Here is a 27,638-nt window from a genome sequence, read left to right on the forward strand (position 1 = left end):
ATTAGTATTCGACACCACAAATTAATAAAATTATCACTTTGAAAAGCTGTTTTTGGCAGTTCGGCAGCTTCAAGATGTCTACGGTAAGAAGTTCAGGCACTTTCCTCTTGGTAGTCTTACCAGTCTTTGGTTCAATCCCTACCCCTTGTTTTCGAGGGTCACCTTGCCCCTTGGAGCTGATTTACAAGAGGCAGTGGTTGAAATCTTCCCCTATGAAACAGGACCCTCAAATAAAAGAACATTGCTTCATTAACAGCTACTTGGGCTGCTCTGTAGATGACCCTGCCAGCCTGCATTGATGGCAGAGGAGGGTAAAGTTCAGCTCCTCACTGCTGTGCTTTAGTCACAATTAGGGCATCACATGGCTTCAAAGAGTTGGGCTGAGGCAATTATTTACGATCGCCCACCGCCAGTTCTTTGGTGATATGAAGCTGAAGTCAGATATTCACCAGCTTCTTGTGCTAATTTTCCTGTTCCACCTTCAATGGAGCAACACAGCTCTGACGCTTCAGGCGTCAGAACTGCTGGACTATTTACATTTACATTTACGGCATTTGGCTGACGCTCTTATCCAGAGCGACTTACAGTTTGATCATTTTTACACAGGTAGGCGAAGGTGGTGTTAGGAGTCTTGCCCAAGGACTCTTATTGGTATAGTGTAGGGTACTTACCCAGGTGGGGATTGAACCCCAGTCTACAGTGTAGAAGGCAGAGGTGTTAACCACTACACTAACCAACCAAGTTTAAGGTGGAACAGGAAATTTAGAGACATCGGCATGGTACGAGCGAGACACTGGCATGCTACAAGCGATTTTTCATGCTTGTTATGAAGAGAAGGACCATAATAGCTTGAAATGTCATTAAACTGAGATAATAGAGTTGTTATCCTAATTTCTTAACCAAGAAAATACTCACATTTGTGGGTTTCAGCCATCTTGCCAGGTTTTCTTTTTTGTCCTAACACTCTGTTTGGAGTGTGATTCTTAAAAATGTCCATTTGGAGGGCTATGTAGCCCTAATACTTTGCTAAGTGGTAGGGCAAAGTGGTAAGTGCAAGGGATGAAATAGGATTGGGCCTTGGGCACATCATGATGCTCCCACCTTCATACTTCACTGTTGGTCTGGTTTACTTGAGACATTGTGCGCAGTTCTTCTTTCTCCAAACATGATAAGCTGAATTATTGTTCCTGCCTTTCAGATCATCCAACAACTCCTTTGGAGTGACCACTGGCTTCTCGCTCACCTTTCTTATCGTTATTCTAAGAGCATGCTATGAAATCTTGCGTGGCTCACCTGTCGGGAAAAGATAAGCTGCGGTTCTGTGAACTTTCTACTTGTATATTATTGAACCAAATATGCTGACAGAGATGCTAATGTGTTTGCTGTGGTTCTGCAGCTTTATGAACATTAGGAAGCTTCTTCACTTTTACGTCTTCACCTTCCCCATGTTGCATGACATTTGCACCCAAAGGCAAGGTCTTTTATGATGAATACCATGATCACCCTGTTTCTAGGCTCCACACAAATCTTTGCTGAACTCTGCTAAAACAGAAGCACAGAGATGCACAATTTGCAAGTGCAATTGCATTCAAATCTTATTTACATAGCAGGCAGGTGTCACCACCTTAAAGGAGTTTATGCCACATAGTCATCCAGAGGAGGAGGAATAAGGTGTCAAATAACTGTATATTTTTATCTCATGCACTTCCATTGCTCTTCTCCACGCAGGGAGAAACATGTTATCTGATAAGAGCAATATAATCCAACCTGTAGTTCAGCCTTCAATCTGCTTTCTTCTCTCAGATTAGATGCACCTACTCAGCTACAGCGCCTGGACTCGCTTGGGGGAGGGGGGTATTTATCATGTAAAGTCTCCGACGAGGCTAAAGTTAGTTTCTTATTCATAGTTAGCGTCTTATTTTTTAGAATTCGAACTCGCCGTTCCACCTTAAATGGTGCAGCCTGAGGCATCAGAACGTAACTGCTGCACCATTTAAGATGGAACGGAAAATTAAAAAAAAAAAAAGAAAGCTGGCGAATAAGAAGCTGATTTCATCTTCGTGCTTTTTCTCGACATTTCCCAGAATAGATCGTGTCACTGAGATAAAAAAAACAGCGTTATCTGAAAAAGACGTAGATATAAAGCTGAGGGGACGAAAAAAGGAACGTGTTTCCTATTTCACCGCCTGCACGCGCGCTGAGGCGAGCTCATGACAGCTGATCCAACGCGCGGACTCGCTAGAGGTGACCGGCCACAGAGCAGCCGCGGGAATGGCACAGAGCTGGGGCAGCTTCTTCTACTCCCTTCTCGATTACAAGACCGAGAAGTTCATGATCGCAAAGAACAAGAAAGTAGGGGTAATTTTCAGGCTTTTCCAGCTGGGAGTGATTGGATACCTGATTGGGTAAGTCCTCCTGCTGCTTTCTCAACCAGCACACCCTGAACACTGTAATACCTGCTGCTGTTCTGTTAGTCCGGTTTCTGGCCGAAAGCAGCCTGCCTTGCTCGTCCTGCTGCCCATAACCGTGTAGGGCTATTTGTAGACCAGGGTTAGCCAGCTGCTCCGTGCAGCCCATGAAGGAGCCCAGGCTGCGGGTCTGCCCGAGGCACTGGGTGTTAAAGGGGAACTCCACCAATTTTTCAAAAGTTCTACATAGTTAAATGGTTGAGACGTAAACAAATCCATTCAGAGGGGTTTGGTCTGAAATGCTCTGTTCTAGAGAAACTTGAAGAGTCAGAGTTGTTCACAGTGTTGGTGCTGATAGGAACCAGACGACCACCTCTAAAAGCTCCCTCACAGATAGCTATTACATTAAAGGTTAGATTTATGATGGCTCATGACTGACACTTTGTTTTATGATAGTTTTGTGATTAATATATGGCTTAAAATGTGTTTGAATCCATTCATGGTGGAGGGATAGATGTAGGACGCTGTGAGGTAAATAAAGTACCCAAAGAAAACGTATTTTTTTAAAAATCATGCTTATTTTATCATCATTGTCACGTATACAGCCTCAGAAGACATCTAGGTTCACTGGTGGTTTTGGATAGTGCATAAAATGGCTATATTTGTGTTGTAGACATGGTGGCCTCTGGTTCCTATCACCAAAACCGTAAAGAGTTTCTTCATAATCTTTCACAATAAGCCACCCTGAATGAATCTGTTTACGTCTAAAGGACTGATTTGTCCAGAAATGTTGAAAAAATGGTTCCCCTTTAAGATTAAGCTGTGACTACGACATGCAAATACAAGCCAAAGCACTTTAATGCAGAGTGCACATTTGCGTTTGATTTGCCTATTTGTCTATTAGCTTTAGTACAGAATGTAAAATGTTTGTACTTTTATATTTATTCATTTACTCAGTACATATTATAATATAGGCTACACAGATGTAATATACAGATCAAGAGAAAATGCAACCAACTTCTAAGACTGAACTTTAAAGGTGTGGAAAAATACTTATGCAGCTTCCTTTTAAAAACTGAAAGCAAGTCTCAAACGAATGTAAGCTGTAATAATAAAAACTGAAACTGAACTCTAAAGATTTTGATCTTTTAAAACGCAATTACTGTCATATTTATATGCTGAACTCAACATACCTGAGCAAAACAAATCTAAAATGTAGCTACTGCAAAAGTTATGGCACATTTTGTGTTTTATTTTTGTCTGTACAAGTTATGATCAAGCAAATAAATAGACACTGAGCACTAAAATTAGCAGGAAAAAAAAACAACATAAGTTTGTAACTTATTTGTAATTAATCAAGAAACCTGAATGAAAAGGTGGCCTCGCTCCTGCTCTCTCTTTGTATATAATGTGTTACATTGCAACATATGTGACATTACACATGGCAAAATGTATAACAATGACATAATTGCAATATGTGTATTTATATCTATGAAATTATGATCTTTTTGGACAACAACAAGAAAAGGTTTAATGGAAAACATTCAATACTGGATGGATGCACTAAATGTATCAATACTAAATTTGGTGTCCTCATGCTTTGCCTTTATTACAGCCTCTGTTCTTTTCAGGAGACTTGCTTTTCGGGTTTTCAAAGAAATCTGCAGGAATGTTTTTCCACACCTTCAAAGTTCAGTCTTAGAAGTTGGTTGTAGTTTCTGCTTCTCACCTTCCAAGTAATCCCAATAACAAAGTTCTAGTACAGTTTTTGTCTATTTTCTTTTTTAAGAGCTTTTTTTTTTTAAGCACATCCTTTCAGACTCATAGGGCCACCTATGATCCACTTGTAATGAAGGGGAAAACCAAAGGAAAGGGCATTTCCTAAACTGGAAAGAGCCATTCTGAAGTGGACTGGCCCAGCTGGTGGTCCACAGGAGGAGTAACATAATATGACAATATGTTTTAATATTTTTGGAAATCACCTTTCCTTTGACTTCTTCACCCTTCGTTACGCAGGTGGATTATCTTATCTGTTCTCAGAAATCTCATTTAGCCCATTTAAATGCTCATGAGAAAGGAATGTGTAAGGCAGCTGAGGTGAGTTTGTGTAGTTGCTTTTATAAATGTTAGTGTCTGGATAGCATGTGGCAGGCTGTAAACATTTGTGCAGTCTTTATTATTTTTTAGGGCATTTCTTTAAGTCTTCATCACAGATGGCAGGGTCAAATAGAAGGAAGACATTCTTATCACAAGCATATCCATCACTCAGAAACCGGCAAAACCGGTAACAAGGTTAACACCAAAAAACAAAAGAACTCAACAAATGACTTAGACCTGCATGATTCACAGTCAAGCACTGAAACAAAAGTACTATATAGTAAAAATACTATATAGCTTTGTAATAAATGCAAATGAACATAAATTAAAAAATTGAAGAATCTTTAATTTAAAAGGTTGTTATGTTAGTTAGAAGAATACAGTTTGAAAAATGCAGTTTTCATTCCTGATTTCTCTGACACTCCAGCTGTTGCATGGATTTGTTCAATTCTGTCAGCAACACTTGATTTAATTTAAAGAAGAATAGATTAAGATATATATATATATATATATATATATATATATATATATATATATATATATACAGCATTGGGACACCCCTCCTAATTATTGGTTACGAAGTGTTTCAGCCACACCCATTGCCAACAGGTGTATGAAATCAAGCATATAACCACACAATCTCCATATACAAACACTGGCAGTAGAATGGGTTGTACTAAAGAATTCAGTGACTTTAAATATTGCACTGTCGTAGATTGCCACCTTTGCCACAAGTCAGTCCATGAAATTTCTGCCCTGCTAGATCTGCCCTGGGCAACTGTAAGTGCTAGTGCTATAAATGGAATGCATCTAGAAGCAACAACAGCTTGGTCACACAATGGTAGACCACACAAACTCACCGAATGGGGCTGTCAAGTGCTGATTCCCTCTGAAAGCAACATCAGCACAAATACTATGCACTGAGACCGTCATGAAATGGGTTTCCAAGGCCAAGCAGCTGCATATAAGCTTAAGTTCGCTATGCATTGACTAGAGTGGTGTAAAGCATTTTGCCATTAGACTTTGGAGCAGTAGAAGTGTCTTTTCAGAAGTGATGAATCATGCTTCACTATCTGGTTGTCTGATGGGTGAATTTGGGTTAAGAGAATGCCAGGAGAATACTACCTACTAGACTGCATTGTGTCAACAGTAAAGTTTGGTTGAGGAGGAATAATGGTCTGAGGCTACTATTCGGGGTTTGCGATGGGCCTGTTAGTTCCAGCAGAGTGTTATATTAATGCTACAGCATACAAAGACATTTTAGACACAATTAGCAATTTACCCATGTGGGCTCAATTTCCACAAATACGCTCCAAAATCCTGTGGATTCCCAGCCTTCAAAGAAAAAATTGGGTGCAATTTTTTTAAAGCATGCTTGTATGAAAGCAAATGCAGATTTTGTATACAACTTTAAAGTTGTATGCAAAAGTTTGGGCACTCCATGTCTAATGAAATTAAACATATTATCTAATGAGAACACAGTTCTGCACATTTTAATGTACAGTTATTACTTTCTTGGTGGATATACAATATTGAGCAAAAAACATATTAAACCGTTAAACTCTAAATGAATAAATAGAAATTTTGCACTCATATTTGCAAAAAAGAGTCATATTTCAATGTCTTCTCTATAGAGGAAGAGTTCATTTATTTTCACCTAGAAAATCAATGACATAATACAGCCAAGCCCACCCAATGTTACTTTATAGACTATATTGAACTGTATGATTAGTATTCAATTACAAAACCTATATGGATGGATTAAAGGATGCATTACATTCACCAAATGTAAGGAGTAATCTTACTGCTGGTGGTTAGTCACACTTTTGTTATACTTCTGTCATGGAGAGGGAAACATTTGTGTTCTTGTAGTCCATTAAGTGCTGCAGAGATTTATTAGAATGTGACACCAGCCTTTCTCTACTATTACACTAGTGCTCATTACATCACTGTACAGATGCCAGCTGAGTCACACTCATCATTCCCGTGTCCTTATGCTTTGTAGTGTCATTGAAAACTTTTAAAGTGGTGCTGCGGCCAAATTTACACTATTTTCTCCAAAAGTCCAAAACTACAGACAAAGTTCAGGCTTCAAGTACTGCTGTTAGCCAGGCTGTTAGTACTGCTGTTAGTTAGGCTGCTATTATTGTTGTTAGCTAGGCTGCCAGTACTGTTTTTAGCCAGGCACTGTACTTTTGTCCCTTTTTGTAGTGGTCACAGTGTCTACATCTATGTCTACATCTAGAATCTGCATCTGTTTGAGAGTATTTAAAAGCTCAGTGTGGTTTCAGGTGTGTGATTTTGTGAAGTTTTCATAAAGCTAGCAGGTGTCTATAAGCTTCCATTACTTGTTAGCAACATTAGCCTTAGATCCAGTGCAGAAAGAACCACATTCAGACACCAGTCATGTCTTGTTTGATCAGGTGCCTTGATGAAGGAGGAATTATGTTAATTCATTTTTTTGGCTGAAACACCACTTCATTCAAATTCATGCAAACGATTTTCTGAGAATTTCTGATCTCTCATGCCATCCGAGAAAATTGTTGAAGCCATGTTACTAATAACTTTTGCATCTAACAGCATTTACATGATACTTTTCCTTTAATGTGTAGTAGTGTTGCACTATGTAAAGACTCTAGACGAGGGTTTCTCAAGGTTGCACTAGATCATCCCCCTCAGGTGGTCTGGGGCCAAGACTAAGGAGGAGCAAATGGTCTGGTCCATAGTGGGCCAGCAATGGTACTTAAATAAATGGTAAAATGGTCTCAAACAGAAAAGAATATTAATGCCAACAATGGTGCACAAAGCAACTTCATTTATTTTTTGCCCCTCTTGCCTCTAGAAACAAGAAATGCTGCCCCGAAGTATCAATTGTCCACTCGCAAGTGAAATCGTAGCTAAATTTGCCACCTCTCTGCCTGATTTCAGGTATAAAACAAGCTTATACTAGTTTGCCTAATCTGTTGATATTAAATCTTCAGGGGTACACATGACACAGGAAAAATTCTGTGTTGAAAATTTCCAAAAAATAGTTTTTAAAGTGGACTGCCGATCTGTCCAGGGTATGTCCTACCTTTTGCCCAGTGACAGCTGGGATAGGCTCCAGCACCCACCACGACCCAGAAGGAGAAACGGCTTAGAAGATGTGTGTGTGTGTGTGTGTGTGTGTGTGTGTGTGTGTGTGTGTGTGTGTGTGTGTGTGTGTGTGTTTTTAAAGCAAAAAAAATTGTTTTCCTGTGGGCCTTCATGCTTTCTGGTGACAAATAGGTGGACCTTGAGGTGTAAAAGGTTGAGAACCTCTTATGTACATCTTTCTGTTTCCTTTAATCTGCAGAATTGTTGGGTTTATTCTCTAGGTGGGTCTTCTTATGGAAGAAAGGGTACCAAGAGAGAGAAGAGGCCATCCAGAGCTCTGTGTTTACTAAGCTTAAAGGTGTTGCCTTCACCAACAGCACAGATCTAGGCATCCAGGTATGGGGCGCCGAAGACTACGTTATACCTTCTCAGGTGAGTGCAATTCCTGAGCTGACTTTATACTGACAAACCTCGACTGTAAGAGCTAGACCTTCAGTTCAGGCCATAAATGTACTTTAAAAAAGTGGTGGGGGGATAGTTAGTGTTCATATGGGATTCTAGTAGTATGTTAGCATAAAGCTAACTGGGATACACATAAACATTGTTTGGTCTTTTCTGTGTGTGATTTTAAAGATGACTGCATGTGAAACCTGCAAATCTTTTTGCACAGGCCCAAGGTAAACTTCCTTTGGCCTCTGTGCAAGGTGAACACCCACACCCTGCTATCTTGTGGTTAGCACAAACTCAGCCAAAGACAAAAATCTAGACACAACTGAAAGTATTGATTTTAATCAGACCTGGCCTCTTTTATACATTTTGAGAATAATGATAACATAATTAAGGAATATTGGAGCAGTCAATGTCTATGCATAGCATTAAAATGCATGGTAACTGGTAATGAAAAATAAGCTACAGATGCAACAGATACAGACTATGCTGCAAAACTCTGGAGTATTTCTTTAAGCATGGCACCAAATGTACATTCCACCAGCAATAATATTAACTTTGGATCATTATTAACTGCATCATTTACTAGTGTGCTAACCACAAGGGAGCTTTGTGTGTGTGTGTGTGTGTGTGTGTGTGTGTGTGTGTGTGTGTGTGTGTGTGTGTGTGTGTGTGTGTGTGTGTTTAAGTGCAAGTTTCACGTGCAGTCATCTCTACATACGCACACACTAGAACCTTCGGCGCTTTGAGTTTTCCAAAGTTATGTGAACCTTACCACTGACTCACACTGTTAATGTCATTCAGCAACATTCATGTTCAACAGATGTTAGGCCGTAGTAGGGCATGTGGACAAATGATCTATAATTAATAATTATAATGATATCTGTAATACATTTTGCACTCGATACAGCAGCATGGCTGCATAATTAGAGAATGCGGAAGCTGGACTGGTCTGACTCTCAATAAAAAGGTGTGCTGCATTATGAAGCACAAAATATGAAGGAAAAAATCCACTTTCAAGACTGGATCAGTTGGTGTCTTCAGTCCCTATTTGATTGTTATGCGTTGTTAAAAGAAAAAAGTGATGACTCACAATAATAAACATGTTCCAGCTTCAAATATGGAATAAAGATATATTCACAAAAAAAGTTGAGGTAAAAATATGATGTTTTTAAACTGTTTCCAAGTTAATACAGATCAGAGTTCAGTGATTCACAGCTTTTTATTTTATTTGTATTTCACATACTGTACCAACTTTTCTGAAATGGAGGTTTGTAAATGAGACATGTAACTGTAATAATTGAGAGTTTTCACAATATGATGATATGGTGTGGAGTGTCTTTGTAATCGACTAGTAAATTCGTCCTTGAATTGGAAGCTAGAACGTCTCCTGCACTACCTTACATACTGTTGCCGAGGCTTTGCTTTTAATGGACGAAATTCATTTCATTTCTGGCAGGCACTGACAATTAGATTTATCTGAAAAGTCTCTCATGAGCAGGCTGCGGAATCTAAAGGCTGCAGGCACTTGGAGTTCAGAGGCGTTTGCCAAAGTAATATTATTTAATTTAATACTGTTGAATTAAATGTGTAAGGGAATATTTCATGGCCACAAGGTTAATGTTTATTTAAAACTTCTAAAATTTCAGAGTTTAAAATATTCAGGATAAATACTGATGAAGGCACTCAGCAGAGTAAAATCATAAGCTATTCATGAGGTTAAGACAGTTTAGAGGTTAAGATAATGGTCATTTTCAAGTTTTCCATTATATAGCTAGCCTTGCATTGTTTGGTCATTTTTAAAACTTATATCTCTGTATTTGTTTCCTTTGCAAGGGGGATAGAGTCTTCTTTATAGTGACCAATTACCTCGAGACTCCGAACCAAAGGCTGGGCTTCTGTGCTGAGGTAAATACACGAAAAATGCAAAAAGTTATTTTACACGGACACAAGCTTAATAGAAGCTTAAAACTGAGTTCCACAGATGTTTAAACATTTCTGCATGATCCAGTCACTGAGATGTAAACAGAGTTATTCGGAGTAGTTTAATGTGAAGTTGTTCTTTGTAGAGAAACTTACAGACTAAGCTTTCTTTACAATGGTAGTGATAGGAACCATGGCTGGGGTCACCATGGCTACAACACTAATATAGCCGATTCATTTACTCTCCAAAACCACCAGTGAACCTACACATCTTCTGAGTTGTTATATGTAATGTTAATAAAGATAAAACAGTGATAACATTTGGAAGCGTTAAACATTTCAGACATATGGTTCCTATCACCACCACTCTGAACAATTCTGAATCTATACATTTCTCTAAAATTGAGCATTTCACTTCAAACCACTCTGAATGATTTTGTTTTATGTGTTAATTGTTTAATCATACAGACTTTTTTAAAGATCAGTCGGATTCCCCTTTAAGTATAAAGGCAAGGATTACTTTCATTACTTGGAAAGATGGACACTGTGTGAGCTTTTTTCAGTATAGAATCTCCAAGTATAATGTGAAGTATACACACACCAGCCACTTCAGTACACCTCTATGTATCTGCACTCACTGTCCATTTTTTAAGTTCTACATACCATATAGGAGCACTTAGTAGTTCCACAGTTAGAGACTGTCCATCTGTTCCTCTGCATACTTTTTTAGCCCCCTTTTACCCTGTTCTTTAATGGTCAGGACCCCCAAAAGAGCAGGTATTATTCAGGTGGTGGATCATTCTCAGCACTGCAGTGATCCTGACGTGGAGGTGGTGTTTTAGCGGGTGCTACGCTGGTGCGAGTGGGTCAGATACAGTAGTGCAGCTGGTGTTTTTAGGTACTGCATCCACTCACTGTTCACTCTATTACACATTCCTACTGTAGTGGTTCTCCTTGTCAGAGACAGTACCTCATCTGCAGCTGCACAGTTTGTGTTGGTCACCCTTTAGACCTTCATCAGTGGCCAAAGGATGTTGTTGGTTGGATATTTTTGGCTGGTGGACTATTCTGAGTCCAGCAGTGACACTGAGATCAGGTGTGCTGAATTACTGTATGTCACTGTATGAAAAGATGACTAACCAGCATTAAAGATTTGTAGGATGATTTTGATTCTGGCTGGTGTCATTTCAGCTATTCTTGCATGCATTACAGTTCACATGATCTACTTTGTGGTTACTGTCTTGTTGATTTGAATGATTTCAGAGTCAAAAGGTACCAGATGGTCTTTGTTCAAGCAGTGCTGATTGTGTGGAGGGAGAAACAGTCATAGCAGGTCACGGTAAGAAAAATGACTGAACAGAAGATTGGAAAAAAACCCACACACAGTTCTGTTTATCATGTGGTTTACAGTAAATGGATGCTTGCTCTGAACTACTCAGACCAAAAGTGAAACAAAGAAACTAGACTCCAAAAAATGTACGCACTTAAAGGTAAAGGTAACCTAGAATTTCTGTGATGAGTGATGAGTGATACTATAGAAGATCCACCTTTGGTTTATTATTGAACCGTTCAATAAATGGTTCTTTAAACCCTTTAAAGCATATTTCTGCTTTAGTACATACTATTCACCTGCATTAACATGATTCCCACTGCTGTTGTCACATTTATTTTAATATGTAGAGAACATATCACTGCTGTCGGAACAAAACCTCATATCTTCAAAACAAAAACTTTACAGGAGAAAGAAAAACACACTTTACTTTCAATGTAAGTCAATTGAACCAGACTTCTATCCAAGTCACTTTGGGCCATTTGTTTTGATCCATTCATCATGAAATTCACACACAGTGTAAAGGGCATTTCCAAATTGTGCCAAAAACTGAAAACCTATGAGGTTTTGCTCCAACAATAGCGATAAGTTGCCAGAGCTATAAATTTGGAATATACTTCACGCTTTAGTGGCCTTTTATGCTACTCTGATAAAGCAAATCAATAATGCACGTTTCCCCATCAGTGTGAATTGCATTCTGAATGATTGTGTAGTTTTGCTCAGAAACTAAACCAAGACGTCCAACAACAAAGCCAGTATGGAGCTTCTTTTATACAGCAATAGAAAACGGTAGCACACAGAAAGCTCAATTCCACCTGCTGATCTGTTTACTCTGAGCAACATGGACATGTACACGGCAGATGTTAACAAGTCAAAGACAATCTGAATGGATCACTGACCGTTTGTTTGGTAAGATTGGCTTAAGCGAATACTCGGTGCAAGCGACCTGAAAGACATTGGGTGTGGTGGCCAAGTGTCCCTTCCCAGCAGGGTTTGGTTTTTCTGTAACGAGCTCCGTGATCACTGCCACCGCCCCTTCAGATTGAATGACATACCCGACCCACCAGGGGTTAGGACACCGTCCAGTGCTAAATACACTCCACTATGGGCGTGTGTGCTCCTCTCCATCTTTGCGGGTCAGCTTCCAGGGAGGGTTTCAACAATGGCGAAGCCCAACCGAACCTATCTGAGAAAGGCTCAGAAAGCTGGTCTTGATCTGCTCAATCTGTCCAATCACACGGATGTTGTGAGCTCAGTGGGGTCGCTCGCACCAGGGGGACTGCACAAGAGGGGCGAAAGCGAAAGCTTTTACCAAGAATATTTTCAATAATCGGGAATGAAAGTCGGAGGTTCGAAGACAATCAGATACTGCTGTAGTTCCAACTGTAAACCTTGCCAACCCGCAATGTGGTGGCATTACAACAAAGACCTGCTGGGCAACGTTGCAGGAAACCATGGGTCCTTGGGTTCCTGGGGGAGTATGGTTGCAAAGCTGAAACTTAATGGACTTGATGGCACCACCAGGAGTGGAGCCTGTGGCTTCATTTGGCTCAACACGGGAAACCTCACCTGACCCAGACATGGAAAGGATTGACAGATCGATAGCTCTTTCTCGATTCTGTGGGTGGTGGTGCTTGGCCATTCTTAGTTGGTGGAGTGATTTGTCTGGTTAATTCCGGTAATGAACGAGACTCTCTCATGCTAAATAGTTACACAGCCCCCCCCCGCCCAACCACCAACTTCTTATAGGGATAAGTGGTGTTCAGTCACATGAGATGGAACAATAACAGGTCTGTGATGCCTTTAGATGTCAGATGATGGATGGATGGATGGACGGTCAGGGGGCTTGAAAGTCTGCAGACCAACTATCTATCTGTCCATCCATCCATCCATCCATCCATCCATCCATCCGTCCATCCATCCCACAGACAATACACATCACACAAACAGAAGCGTGGATCACTGTGTTCCCTCTGTTATATAATCCTATCCCATTTCCTGAAGAGCCTGAAGAGCCATTTCACCATGCAAAGAACTATTTAAGCATGAAATGGTTCTGGTTCTAAATCTAAATCTTTGTTAAAGATGTAGTTAAAAATTGTTTTATTCCGTTTACCTTAGAACGTTTATATTTTTGTCCCTGATCAAAATGACTGAAGTCTTATTTCTTTCCAGTATTGCATAAAAAACTAGATGTGCATTTTCTGAAGGAACTGCAAGAGTGCTTGAAAAGAGCTGCAATTGTGTGTATGTTTCTGTGTGTTTCTGTGTAGGTGAACAACACCTCCTTAGGTATGTGTCTGTGTGTGTGGAGGGGGGGGGGGTCTTGAAATAAGCTGGTTCTGATTTTGAGAAATTTACAGGCGAGTGAATCGGGCAGTTTTCTGTGCCTAGTGCCAAACAAATGCTCATAACTCTAAAGCTAATTGATAAAATGATGAGATATTTTGAGGTTTCAGAAAGGACAAGTTGCTCTACCATTTAAACCTGAATTGTTTTTTCTGAAACTGAGTTTCTAGGTGAAAGTTTAAGGATTTTAAAGCAGATTCCCTGTGTGACCGCTGTGTCTGTGAGACTGAGTGGCCTGCTGCGACATCATCGATGTCAGTTAGAATCTGAAGTTCTAGAGCATTCTGCCATTCATTCTTATGGGAGGTTTTAATTTTTAAACTTAATTTTATTAAAAACTAGCAATCCAATCAACTCCAAAAATACACAGCACAAGTCACAGCGCCTAGACCTTCGAAACGCAGTTTGAACGGAGTCTGTACGTTAAGCAGTTCGGTCTGTATTAATCGCAGAAAAGTGTGGAAGAAGAATAAGAAGTATGAGAGATAACAATAGAGGGATTTTTTAAGCACTCTAATAAAATGATCCAGGTAAGTTTGTGGCCTCAAGCAGGATATACTGGAGAAATATTGCCATCTGATTACTTAAACAACTTCTGGAGACGCAACTGTCCCAGATGTAAATCTATCCGTTTCTTCAAGCCGCGTATGTAATGTAATATGTACTGCATGTAGAGCTCTTTTAGCCAAATTTATCATGGAGAGCAAAACAAAAGGTGCAAGCGTCAGCTCCTCACACCTCCTCTCACCTCATGGAACTGTTTTTTCAGGTTTTACTTCTTATAAAATGTATCTGTTTCTGGGAAATCCAGAATTTCAGAAGAAGATTGTTTGGAATTTAAACTGCATAACCAAGACGCAGATGCTAATGAAATGTACATGTAGAATGTAGATAAATCATATCTGGACGTGATCTGGACATGAGATGCATGAAATGACAAGAGTAAATAAGTTCCTAACAGCCCACATAACCTGCAGTGGATCATCAATAACCTAAAATCACACCTCAGAAACAGTGAGCAGGATGTGGCTTAATCTTTTTCAGGTCAGTCTTACCAGCCTCAGACTCGTAACTTCTGTAATGTTTAAGGTGTAGTATTAAGGGAATTGTCTGGTGAAAAATCACATTTGCATGATTTTCCACTTACCCCAAATGCATTCAATCACTTAAGACGTATTAAGTTTCAAGTTTTTTTTTTTTGTTTTTTTTTAGTTTAGAACTGGGACTGCTAGGCTAACAGTGCTAAAAAACACTGGAAGTAAATAGTCACCAAAACTGTCTCAACAAAGACATGCCAGTATCTTCATATACTTCAAATTACATCAACAAGTTAGAAAAGCTTGTAAAAAAGAGATTTAGTAAAAAGACATTCTAGAACTATTTTATCATCTGTGTAACGTCCAGCTTTAAAAGTCAGAGTTTTAACTCAAAGATCTCGCTAGCTTGCTAATTATCTGATAAGCTATATAAGGTGTCCTAGACTACACAACACAGAGATTCTCCATTTAGAGGAAAATGCAGTCCAGACTAGGCCATTCGTGTCTGGGAAACCAAATGTTTTGGGAAGTCTATAATGTTAATGTTAATGTTATAATGTTTAAATTGAAATATTCTATCTTGGCATAGGTGTTTTCTGTATTATAAATCCATTTGCATTGCAAATACATGTAAAATAATTGTAAAATGTTGCTGGAATGGAGCTAAATGCCCTCTGGATTTACTCTCCAGAGACCAGCCTTTAATTTATTCAATTTAAATCAGTATTTAATTTCATTTACTTTTGAGCACCTTACTGCCACATTTTGCCCATTTAAGTCCGTGTTATGAGTCTGAAAGAATGAGCAAAGAAACTTCACACTAGGGTGTTGAAAATGGACTGAGATGTGGAGTAAAGTTTTAAGGACTGTTGAATCTGGAGGATTACTCTCAGTTCATGAGAAGCAGGAAATGCAACCAACATCTAAGACTGAACTTTTGAGGTGTGGAAAAATATCTCTTTAGATTTCTTTGCAAAACTGAAAACAGGTCTAAGGAAAAGAATAAAAGCTGTAACAATAACAATTTTATATTAATATTATTAGTAAAATTATTATTAGCATTAATAACAGGAGGACATGCTAAGGTTCTGTTGAATTTCCTGTTTGCTGTTTTTTTGCCTGGCACTTAAATAAATGAAAGGTTGCTTACTGAGTTTTGAGCAATACTGTATATTGTTTGATAAAAGCCTTAATTAAGATTTTCAGATGTGTTCAGTCATTTGTTTTTCAATCATTGAAAAACTGAGAAAGCTGTAAGTTAGAATAAATTACACATCTACAATGCATTCAATTTCCAGATCCCCAGGCAGATAATCATAATGATGACTGTAAATAGATCAAAACAAAATGGTATTTATTGTTTTAGGATTTTAGGCCTTCTTGTTCTCAAGATACTTGAAATATTTAATAAGAACTCTCGAAAGTACCTTTTTCTGCCTATGTTATAATACTAATATGTATATAGACATCATTGTTGTACATACAGGGTGATTAAAAAAGATTAATTGGATTACAAAGTGCCAGCTTAAATTTACATAATAAACTTTATGCTCAATTAAATCATTTACAATTTACTGCATTGTTCTGTAATGACTTACAAGTGATATAAATCATCTCGAAATTGGACGAATCTTTTTGAATCACCCTGTATAATCTTTAATAAAACAGATGATTCCAAACTTTGTTACTATGTCTGTATTTCAGTAATAAGCCCGTCTTTTCTCGTGTTCTGGCTCAGGTGTGAAGACGGGGCGATGTATGAACGAGACGGGTACGTGTGAGATTCATGGCTGGTGTCCTGTCGAGCACAGTCACACACCCTCGTAAGTAAAATGGCATTTTAAACTGTCACATGACCTGCCTTTTTTTATTATTTATGCAAGATCTCAGCTTACATTCTCTCAACACCTGACATCTTACAGCCTGATATGGGAGTCCTCTGAAAAGTGTCTGAAGCTTTTGTTTTTATCGTTTAGGAAGCCCTTGCTGGGAAAATCAGAAAACTTCACCATTTACATCAAGAACTTCATAAGATTTCCAAAGTTTGACTTCTCCAAGTAAGTCTGACACGTATGCGCTTGTTGGGTAGGCAGGTGTAAAGGTGTGTAGGCAGATGACATCTGAGTGTAATTAGACTTACAAAATATGTCCATGTGCTCCACCATTAGCTTTGCACTAAGATACTCATAAAAATCCCATATATTTCACTATTAGAAATTCCATATGTTTATATATTAGGAGGATGAATCAGTGTCTGTAGAAAAGCTGTTTTTATTCAAAAATTTTGCCTTATAAATTCTATTTGAACAAAACTAATTGAACAAAAGTTATTAATAGTTAAAAAAATATGATTGAGAAGTAAAAAATGAAATTGTAACATATATTTAATATGTTTGATTTCAGTTCTTACTAGCAAGAGTTCGTGTTTTTTACAGGTAATTTTAATGAATGGTGTAAGTTTTACTTGAAATTTAAGTGGTAATTCAGTTTTTATCCAGTAAGAAATTAATTTGAATTTCTAATAATTACATATTTGGTTGTTTTTTTTAAGTAGAAAGAAGTAAACACAACCTGTTGATATTAATGTACATTTACTTTATATTTGGACATAAAAAATAAAGTAGTAATAGCAGTAAAAATGTGGTCTTCCGTCCAGATGTAAAGTCTCGAAACTTAACTCGTAAGGCCTCAATTGACTTCTCGGGACTGGTTAAAAGCAGAAATATTCAACTGATGACAATTCCAAAGTGCAATTAATTCTTTGAGTCATCAAATAACTATGGGCTCAACATTCAACAACCATGGGCTTGTCCTAGCAGCTGGCTGAGAATCTGAAAATAACACTAATTGATGCAGGGAAGGATATATATATATATATATATATATATATATATATATATATATATACATACATACATAAAGATAGTAGAATGGATTTCACTAAATATCAATAATTTCTGGAAGTACACTGAAGAAACTGCAGCTGAAAAGAGTCTGGATTGTACAGCAGGACTATGATCCAAAACATACCTCAAAAACCACCAGTACCTACTTCAAAAATGCAGGTTGAAGCTTTTGGAATGCCCCCTCCCATCCCCTGACTTGATCTCTGAAAATGTGTGGGTAAATCTTAACCCCTACCATGGCCAGGGCCCTTCAGCAGGCCCAATGTCTGTTACACATGTCGGTAACCTTAGATTAGCTCACCAGGTTTGCACTGAAATCCCTGTAGTTACTGAATAATAAGCCTTAAAATGTAATAGGCCTGGGATTTTCAGGGGTTAAACATGCTGTGCCTTCAAGACTAGAACTAGAATTGTCTACCAAATGAGGTACTGACTGGATGTCCAAACATTTTCTGTTTTTATAATCATCAAATAAAATAACGTGCCAAATTTGCAGAAAAAATATTATATTTTAGTTACTTTTTAAAAAGGTTGTGTTTACCTTTCACATCATAAATTAACAAAATATGTGATTTGGCCAGGGTCCCAAACATTTGCTTACAACTGTAAGCTAACAGTGAATAGTTAGTCACACATGATTGTCTATTTGGCGCAAAAGCTGCAATATAAGAAATAAAGAATATGGAGCTCTGGAGCGGCTGCACCAATATGTGTGAATGATAAGCATCAGCCGGAGTTGCATCAAGCTCCCTGCCACTGAGCCCTGGAGAAGCAGAATCACGTTCTGTGGAACAGTTGAGGTCTGGGATTAACTGGGACACCATTTGCAGTTCACATCTAATCGGTCTTACGTCAGTGCCTGAATGCTCTTGTGGCTGAATGGAATCAAATCCCAGTGGCACTGTTTGAAAACAAAAAGTAGAGTAGAGGCAGTTATTGCAGCACAGGGGGTGGTGTAACTTCCTATCAATGCCCCTAGTTTCAGAAAAAACATTGGGCAAGCTGACTTGTGTTTTGATCATATGTGTGAGAGAGTGCAGGTTTACCCTCTTAGTGTATGGAAATCGCTGCTGTCTGAATAAAACCTTGTATGTCCATTTTTGCCGTTTTTCAGTTTTTGACATAATTTGAAAATGCCTGTTGCTCTTTACATTGTGTGTAAATTTTACGATGAATGGACCAAAAGAATTGGCCTAAAATTACTTTGAGAAAAGTCTGGTTCCATTGACTTACATTAAAAGAAGAGTATGGTTTTTTCTCCCGTAAAGTTACCATTTTAAAAATACAAAGTAGCAGCAGTGAAGTGTGTATGTGTATGATGTGATCTTGTTATAGGGGGGATTTCTGGAAACACAGTGCTGTGTTTGGACTCAGATGACTCTGCAGATAAGACCGCTCTGCATGTATCGCCTTTACCCCGCTCTATTTATACACAAAGCGTCAGTTATGGGATCACCAAGGCTGCTTCTCTGTTGTTTGGGATGCTATGACAGCAACTCCTGGTGCACTCCAGGACAGGTGTCACTGTTGAAAGACCTACAAGACCTCCTTTACTGTTCACACTCAGCTTTCATGGCCTCTTGTACTGTTAATCATGCATTCTTCTTGTGATTTAAACAATTGTCTTCTTCTCTGAATGCTGTCCTTGTCTCCTCTCAAATAGTAGCCTACATGACACCTCCAGTCATGTTCATATTATTCGGTTTGAATTACTTTGCATAAGGACTAGGAGTGGAAAAAATTGATAAAATATTTGTAAGTGTTGACATTATATTGATATTACTGGTATGGCAACATCAGAATTGTGTTTTCCATGTAAAATATAATTCATATTCAAAGTACTTTGGTGATAAATTCACAGCATGACAGTAGCTGGAAATAACTGGTTTTATCTAGGGAGCCTCAATGAAAAGAGAAAAGTCCATTTAAAAGATGGATTTGAACAAGAGGCCTACAGTCATAGTCAGTCATGGGAACTGGGCTTAAAGCTGGAACCATGGATGGTTCAAAGGGTCAAATTAGGGTTAACATTAGGGTTAAGAAGGGGTATCTAGTTATTGATGCATTAAATTGTGGTGACACCACAATTTAGTTGTGACCAGTTCCCACTCACTAGCTAGGTATGGGAGGGTGAAGATTAGCATGTGCTTCCTCCGAGACGTGCTGCATATGTAGTGTCACTGTACAGCTCAACACGCTTGGAGGAGAACACTAAGAGATGTAGTAATTGATGTAGATGTAGTGTACAAATCTGTAGTAATTACAATAATCTTGTGATTTGCACTATTAAGGTCAGTAGTGATCAAAGAGCTCTGCTACTGTCCAAAGCACTGGTGTTTCAAATCCCAGCACTCACGTAGAAGAAGGTCAGTGTGAGCAGCTGGGATTACAGGGCAGGCATTTCGTCCTGCCACTGCTGAGATAACCACTTAGACAGCAGCTGCTAATACAGCCCCCTGGGGAGGGATAGTCTACAAACGTTTGAAATGGTACCCTTAACACTATTTCCTAAATTGGAAAATCAGGAGAACAATGTGGGTCAGTGGCATGTCATGGATCTTTTGGCCTTTTTTTTGCTTGTTTTTTAGAAAATTAATAAAATAATATGTTAAAACAAACATTAATCACATCTACTACATCTGTCATACATAGCCACTTTATCTTTTCCAAACCTTTCTGTGTGTTTATTCATTTTTCACAAATTGAAAGAGTCAAAATATCATGTGGTGTGACTGTCTTACTATCAGTGCAATTTTGAAAATTTGTTTGAAATTACTGAAAACCTCTTCATATTTTTATTTTGCCCTGTTTGGCATACCTTCAGAAGTGTTACTGAGCAGAACTGCAAAGCACTTGTATTTGAAATTTTGTCATGATATGCTAGCATAATTGTCCATAATTGTTCATTTTTTAAAAATATTATCTGGTGCAACCATCAAGACCATTCTGAGACTTCAATGTCAGGACATGACATCATACACCAAAATGCCAATCATCCTTAGAAATATATGAAATATTTGAAAGGTTTGTAAGACTCAAATTAGGGGGGAAAAATTTTAAGTAGGGCTGTGGAGTTGCCAGATATGGAGGTCATGTGGTGTGAAATTGCATCTGTAAATCTACGTTTGGATTATAACTTTTATTGTGAACGTTGGTGGGATGAAGACCTCTTTTGTTTAGGCAGTCAGTGCTGTGCCTGTTAAATTTCAGTGAATTTGAAAACCTCATGTGGTGCGACCAAAATTAATTGTGTATGATATAAATGTCTTTTGTTGTGTATTCCTGTTCTTTTATAATGAATTTGTGATCGAAAAAAGTACTGTTTACTGCTATTGTTTAATGCATATTAAGGCATTGTTACGAGTCTCTCTATTATTCTGTTAAGGCTTTACACTAGATGTTAGAACATTGCTGTGAGGATTTGATTGGAATCAGCCACAAGAGCATTAGTGAGGATAGGTACTGGTGCTGGATGATTAGTTCTGGATCACAAATGTCAAGCCAACGCTTAGGCTCCTAAGTGGCTGCTCAAGAGCTTTCCATTTTATTGGTCAATACTTTTACTTATGTATGTGTGCAATTGACTGCCTGGTAGTCGAATTTACCAGACAGGGTGTCTGGATACTTTTGGACGTATTGTGTAGAACACTATTGTTGAATTTGTGAATTCAAGTAAACAGAATAATTTACTTACATTATGCTGTTGAAACTTGGTGGCGAATCTTTAAACCAGACAGTGCACTTTGTATATTCTGTGGAGTACATTGTTTGTGCCTACATGCTTTCAGACACAATTAACTACTGGCAGACTTCCAAATCAGTGCTGTATACTGTATAAACACTAGAGCATGGTTTTGAACATAGTCTTGAATCCTTTCTCTAGCAGAAATGTGACACTTACTATTTTTCTTCCTCTTTCACCCTTAAGATCCAATGTTCTATCCACCACCAACAAGACATATCTAAAGACATGTTACTACAACAAGGACCACAACCCTTACTGCCCCATCTTTCGCATTGGAGATGTGGTACACTGGACTGGTCACAACTTCCAAGAAATGGCTGTCAAGGCAAGTGTCCCTGTACAGTTCTAATGTGTTTGAATGTCATTAGACGTCAGTGTGCTACAGTTTGGAACAAATGGAGATAAAGTATCACAACAGTGAACTTAACACCAAAGCAGAGGATGGGAGAGGCTTTGAGGGAGGATACAAGGGTCGATTAGTACGGAAGTGATTTCATTATGAGTTCCTCTTGCTCATTTATTACTTGGCCTGTGTTACGTCCACAGAAGAACTCTTGAGCAGTATACAGCCCATTACAGTCAATTTACATTAGGTTCACTCTAATGCCATTTCCATGAAATGGTCTTGCTCTTTAACAATGTATGGAGAAGAATAAACAATGAATTTCTTCTCTTTCTTTATCTTTCACATGCACAGGGTGGATCTATTGGAGTGGTGATTAACTGGAGCTGTGATTTAGATAAAGATTACTCCAAATGCAACCCTGAGTACAGCTTCACCCGCCTGGACGCTTCCAAAGACTCAACCAATTCGGTCACCTCCGGATACAACTTCAGGTGTGCTTACTTGCCAGTGAAAGCTTGTCTTATTTAGAGAACTGAATAACAAATATCAGAAGTTTTCTTTGGCATCTTTTAGTAATATTTGTCTTTTGTAGTTACCTTTCAATTTCAAGTAAAAGTTTAGTAGTCAGTTCAGTGTCATATATTTGCTAAATAAGACCGGGCAAGCGTAGGCCACACACTGTCTCCTCTGCAACTTTGTAAATAATACCAGGGGTGTAGCAGCCATTTTAAAAGTGAGGGGGGCACAAGTTGTCAGTATATACCACCCCTGAAACCCCACACCCCACACTTGTAGGTTTAGCTTGTAGCAGTATGTGCATTTTTACAGTTAAAACAATATGTGCTTGGAGCAGCAATAAACAAACACACCCCACAGGAAAGTTACCAAGCTCAGAATTATAAAGTCCAAAATTAGCCTTTCAAAGTTTTTAGCTAAACACATGACCTGCTTCAAGAATAGAAAACTTTGGTTAAACGCCAAAGCAAGAAGCTGACCCATCAAATATTCCATTACAAATGACTACTTCTCTCAAACTCTAATGGGGTCACTTTGCTTATTACTTCCCTGGAAAACGTAGTCTCAGGGAGGAGTTACACTAATGCTAGCTTGGTTGCATTTATTGTGGCAAGGCATTACATCTATGTTCTTTTCTAAACCCCAAACTAATCTGCACCAATCTTAAACAACCAATCTCACATCATTTTAAAGGCGTCTCATAAGCCAAATCCAGAGCGAGAAAATGAAAGTAAAACCCATTAGCTGGCCACTGGGTGGTACTAAAGTGACCAGGGAATGCAGCATTAACTACCATTAGAACCAAAGTTCACTTAACTAGCCAATACTACTACTAGAGGCTACTCTTCCGATTTCCTTCTGCATTACTTAGTTTAATGAACTCTTTGTGCGCCATTTTAGCTAAAACCTTTGAAAAAATTGTTTTCTCTTTAATATTCAAATACTTTAAAACTCTGCTTGCTTTAACATGCCGAGTTGGCCAAAAAAAATTGACAAGGAGCCACAACCCCCCCTGCTTTTTTCTATCAGTTCGCAGCAACATACAGCATAATATTTCAAGCAAGGACACCCATGCACATGAAATACAAACGCCTCAGTCTTAGCTTACCTAATGCTATGTAGCATGTAAAAGATATCTGTTGTAAATGTGCATATTCGCTTCTCTCTTTAGCGCTGCAGCAGTCTCTCGAGTGAGATTTTCATGTTTAAAGAATAGAAACCCCGCTCTCTGATGATGTATGTTGAAGGTGGGAAGACCTTTTGAATACCTACAACTGCTTTAGGGTGGATATTTGGGCACAGGCTGTTTTAAAAGTTTGCTTTTTCATTAGTTTGTGACGTATAAACTGTAGTAACCCTCTTTAAATCATTATGGCAAAGAATATATTCCTGGGACAATAGACATAACTCATCAGGTGGACAACAAGTCTAGATAATGCACCTCAGTTTGGCTTCTCTTCTCTAGCTGAAAGGGTAAAAGCAATGTCTCTGGTGTTAGTGGTTTTGTTCGATGACTGAGGGAGGAGTTCCGCTAATTCTAACTTGGTTGTATTTACTGTGGTGAGACTGCTAGTCAGGAATGGTTGACACCACAGACACACACACAATAGTTCTATGCATAATGCATGCTGGGATTTGTAGTGAGAGAACATGAAAGGAATATAAAGTTGTGAATTCTGTGAAAACGCTGAGGCTGAGAAACACAATGCTGCGCTACAGAACACTGCATGACATGACAAATAACATTAAACTTCAGTTTTAGGCCAGAATGCTCCTCTATCACAACACAGCTACTTACTAGTATTATGGATATATTTCATAAAACACTCGGCTTCAGTGCCTTTTGGTAAGATGAGCAGGTTTTGTCCAAATAATGATGACAGTTTTCTTTTCTGGATGAAAGAACAGAGAACCTGTAATATTCATATCTATACATTGACAGTTCACCTTTGATTGATCACAGCTGTTTGTCTTGCAGATTTGCTCGATATTACAGAGATGCAGACGAACGGACGTATCGCTCTCTGTATAAAGTCTACGGCATTCGATTTGATATAATGGTCAATGGGCAAGTAAGGAAGGCGGCTGCTATTCATGACCTATAATACTATTAATATATTATTCCAGTCCTTACTTATCTTATTTGGTTACTTTCCAGGCAGGGAAGTTTAATATTATTCCCACGGTGGTGAACATTGGATCTGGACTTGCCTTATTGGGTGCTGTAAGTGTAACTTGTCAGTTGACTGTAAAATTGCTACTTTTTTTTTTGCTTGCTTCTTACTTTTTCCTTTTTTTTGTCTCACACTTTACAGCAAACCATTTCTCTAGTCATTTCCTGAGAGAAAAGCTAGGATTATTTTGTTGAACCAAAGGAGCTGTTGGTAATTTTTGATTCCAACATTGGAAACCATATATGTGATCAAACAGCTTGAGACTGGCACTAAACTTGAAGACATACAGTAAATCAGAGGCCACCCTTCATTTGTTTCATTTCCAGTCAAAATTGCCATGATGTACAAGTTACTCGCTTTTCAGTGTCAGGAAAAAAACAGAATAAATTTATTTAACAGAATATTGCACAGAAGCCTCAACAGCCAAATTTAATATGTATTTTTTCAGTATTCAGTGTGTCCACTCTTTGCCTTTATTACAGCTTCCATTCTTCGCAGGCGACTTGTTTTCAGATTTGCCAAGAATCTGCAGGGATATTATTCCGCACCTCTATAGTTCAGTCTTAGAACGTGGTTCCATTTCCTGCTTTTTACAATTCAATGAAGTTGAGTTCTGGACTCTGGGGTGGTCAGTTCATAGTTTACAGCTTCTTTGTTTGATTTGCAAATTTTCCTTTTTTGTCTACATATACTATATAGACAAATGTATTGGGACACACCTCCTAATTACTGAGTTCAGGTGTTTCTGTCACACCCATTTTCTGTTCCAGCTTGACTAAGCCACAGTGCACAAAGCAAACTCCATAAAGGCATGGTTGGGTGAGTTTGGTGTGGAAGAACTTGACTGACCCTCACAGAGCTTTGACCTCAACCCCGTCAAACACCTATGGGATGAACTAGAACAGAGATTGATTGAGCCAGGCCCTCTGGTCCAACATCAGTATCTGACCTCACAAATGCTCTTCTGGATGGATGGGCAAAAATTGCTGTTGACTCCAAAATCTTGTAGAAAGCTTCCCAGAAGAGTGAAAGCTGTTAGAGCTTGATTTTCTCCTGTCTCAAAGATGATGGGCATAGTTTTGATTGTCTACCAGGTCTTATACGGCTGTTTGGAGTCTCATTTTCACGAAATCTTTTAAGAATTTTTGGAGGTCCAGTTTTGGGTACTTTTTTTCCATGTTTTCCTTTGATTATGCAGGAGGGGGTGTGTTGTAGCTCATCTATTCACATGTTTAACTTTTAATCCACAGTTTTTTGATGCCAGAAATTCAAATAATTATTAACAGAAGTAAAGTTTGAGTAGGTAATTTTCACACAAATGCTTTTTTGCTAAAGGGCAATAAAATACTAGTTGCCCACTGGTACCCAAATACTTACAGAAGTCAAAAAGCTGACTAAAGCTTTTACCACAAGAGGGCACTCTTTTATCATTCTTCACCATCAACAAGAGAATGGCAGCCAGTGCCATCTGCTGTTTTCCCACCTGCCTCACACCACTTTGTAAGCAACAGGAAGTGTCTCAGTATTTTCTGTTGCTTCAGAATATCACACCTTTAGTGAAACTTGGTATAGAACAACAATAGGAATGGAGACAGCTTGACAGAAGAGCGTGTATGTGCTGTACTCTTCTGTTAATTCTATATTTCTCACTAGGGCGTGTTCATCTGTGACATGATCCTGCTCTACATGACGAGCACAAGCTCTTTCTACAGAGAGAGGAAATTTGAGCCTATTGGAAGGTAAGCCTCACTTAAAGGTATTTTTGAGGGCGACTGTAAAGCGTAAATGGCATCCACCCATACTGTCACATGTGCTTATGTCACCCACTGTAGAAATAGGGAGCAAAGGCCCAGAGACATGAAGCATGGCAGACACCACCGACACACCCAGGATGGACACCACAGGAAAGAGGACAAGTCGGCTGCAGAGGAACAACCACTCACACCAGTGTCGTCCCCATCGGCTCACAGTCCAGTGAGGCAGCCTGTGGCTGTAGACTCTTCACTGAAACCTCACAGTCTTGAAACAAGAGAACAGCCCACGGTCAAACTCCACCGCAATCCTGAGAGAAAGGCCATGTCTCCAGTCTGGTCTTCCACAACCCCACGCAGCCCTTTGAAATGAAGGGACAAAGCAAAGAGACGGTCGCCACCACCCTCAGGATTGTCTTTATAGGAGGAAATGAAGGAAAAATTGAGCTCACGTGCAGGTCCTTCCACCTGTCAATCAGCTTTCAGAACCATTGGGAAACAACAGGTTGTCTGCTGGCAGTTCAGTTTGATGCTTTCTAAAGGGCCCATATTATGGAAAACTAAAACTTCCTCACTTTTTTAAATAAAGAATTTGATGTAGTATATAAACATTGTTGATTTTAAAAAACGTAACATCCCCCAATCCAGTGCATATATGGAAACTAAACTGCAAGGACAGTCCATTTTGAATCAATTCTTATTCAAAATTCAGCCTACAGCACTTTAGCTCTGCCTATTTGCACTAGTTATAAGGAGTGTTTCAGCTTTGAGTGCTTTGCCTGTTATGCCAATCATAACAAAGATCATTTATGTGCATCAGTCTTAAAGTCCTGTTTAATTCCAAAAGAGAGATTGGAAAGTGGTTATCTAGGTGAATTATAATTATTTCTTCTTCTTTCGGCTGCTCCCTTTAGGGGTCGCCACAGCAGATCATCTGCCTCCATCTTGCCCTATCCACCGCCTCCTTTACTTTCACACCAACCATCTCCATGTCCACCTTCACTACGTCCATAAACCTTCTCTGAGGTCTACCTCTTCTCCTTCTGCCCGGCAGCTCCATCTCCAACATTCTTTGCCCAATATATCCACTATTCCTCCTCAACACATGTCCAAACCATCTCAGCCTGGCCTCTCTGGCTTTATCTCCAAACTGCTCCACCTTCTCTGTCCCTCTGATCTGCTCATTTCTAATCTTGTCCATCCTTGTCACTCCCAACGATAATCTCAGCCTCTTCATCTCCGCCACCTCCAGCTCAGCCTCCTGTCTTTTAGACAGGGCCACAGTCTCCAAACCATACATCATAGCAGGACGCACTACTGTCTTGTAAACCTTCCCTTTCACTCTCGCTGCTATCCTTCTGTCACACATCAGCCCTGACACCCGTCTCCACCCACTCCATCCTGCCTGCACCCTCTTCTTCACCTCTTTTCTACACTGTCCATTGCTCTGGATGGTTGACCCAAGATATTTGAAGTTGAATTATGATTATTTAATTTACATAAAACCTCAAAAAATACAAAATACAAAAAAGAA

The 27,638-nt window shown here is 39.0% G+C and overlaps 1 protein-coding gene across 1 annotated transcript; it reads left to right on the forward strand.

Annotated features, from left to right (window-relative positions):
* Nucleotides 1–1,836: 1,836 nt before the first annotated feature.
* Nucleotides 1,837–26,707, forward strand: p2rx5 (purinergic receptor P2X, ligand-gated ion channel, 5). Its single transcript, XM_017714897.2, has 12 exons — nt 1,837–2,405; nt 7,862–8,012; nt 9,864–9,935; nt 11,214–11,289; nt 16,405–16,489; nt 16,643–16,723; nt 21,501–21,642; nt 22,015–22,154; nt 24,158–24,251; nt 24,338–24,403; nt 26,007–26,092; nt 26,186–26,707. The coding sequence occupies exons 1-12, from the start codon at nt 2,272–2,274 to the stop codon at nt 26,475–26,477; spliced, it is 1,419 nt and encodes a 472-aa protein (XP_017570386.1). The 5' UTR covers nt 1,837–2,271; the 3' UTR covers nt 26,478–26,707.
* Nucleotides 26,708–27,638: the final 931 nt, after the last annotated feature.

Source organism: Pygocentrus nattereri, chromosome 23 (assembly GCF_015220715.1).
Source record: "Pygocentrus nattereri isolate fPygNat1 chromosome 23, fPygNat1.pri, whole genome shotgun sequence".
NCBI lineage: Eukaryota > Metazoa > Chordata > Actinopteri > Characiformes > Serrasalmidae > Pygocentrus > Pygocentrus nattereri.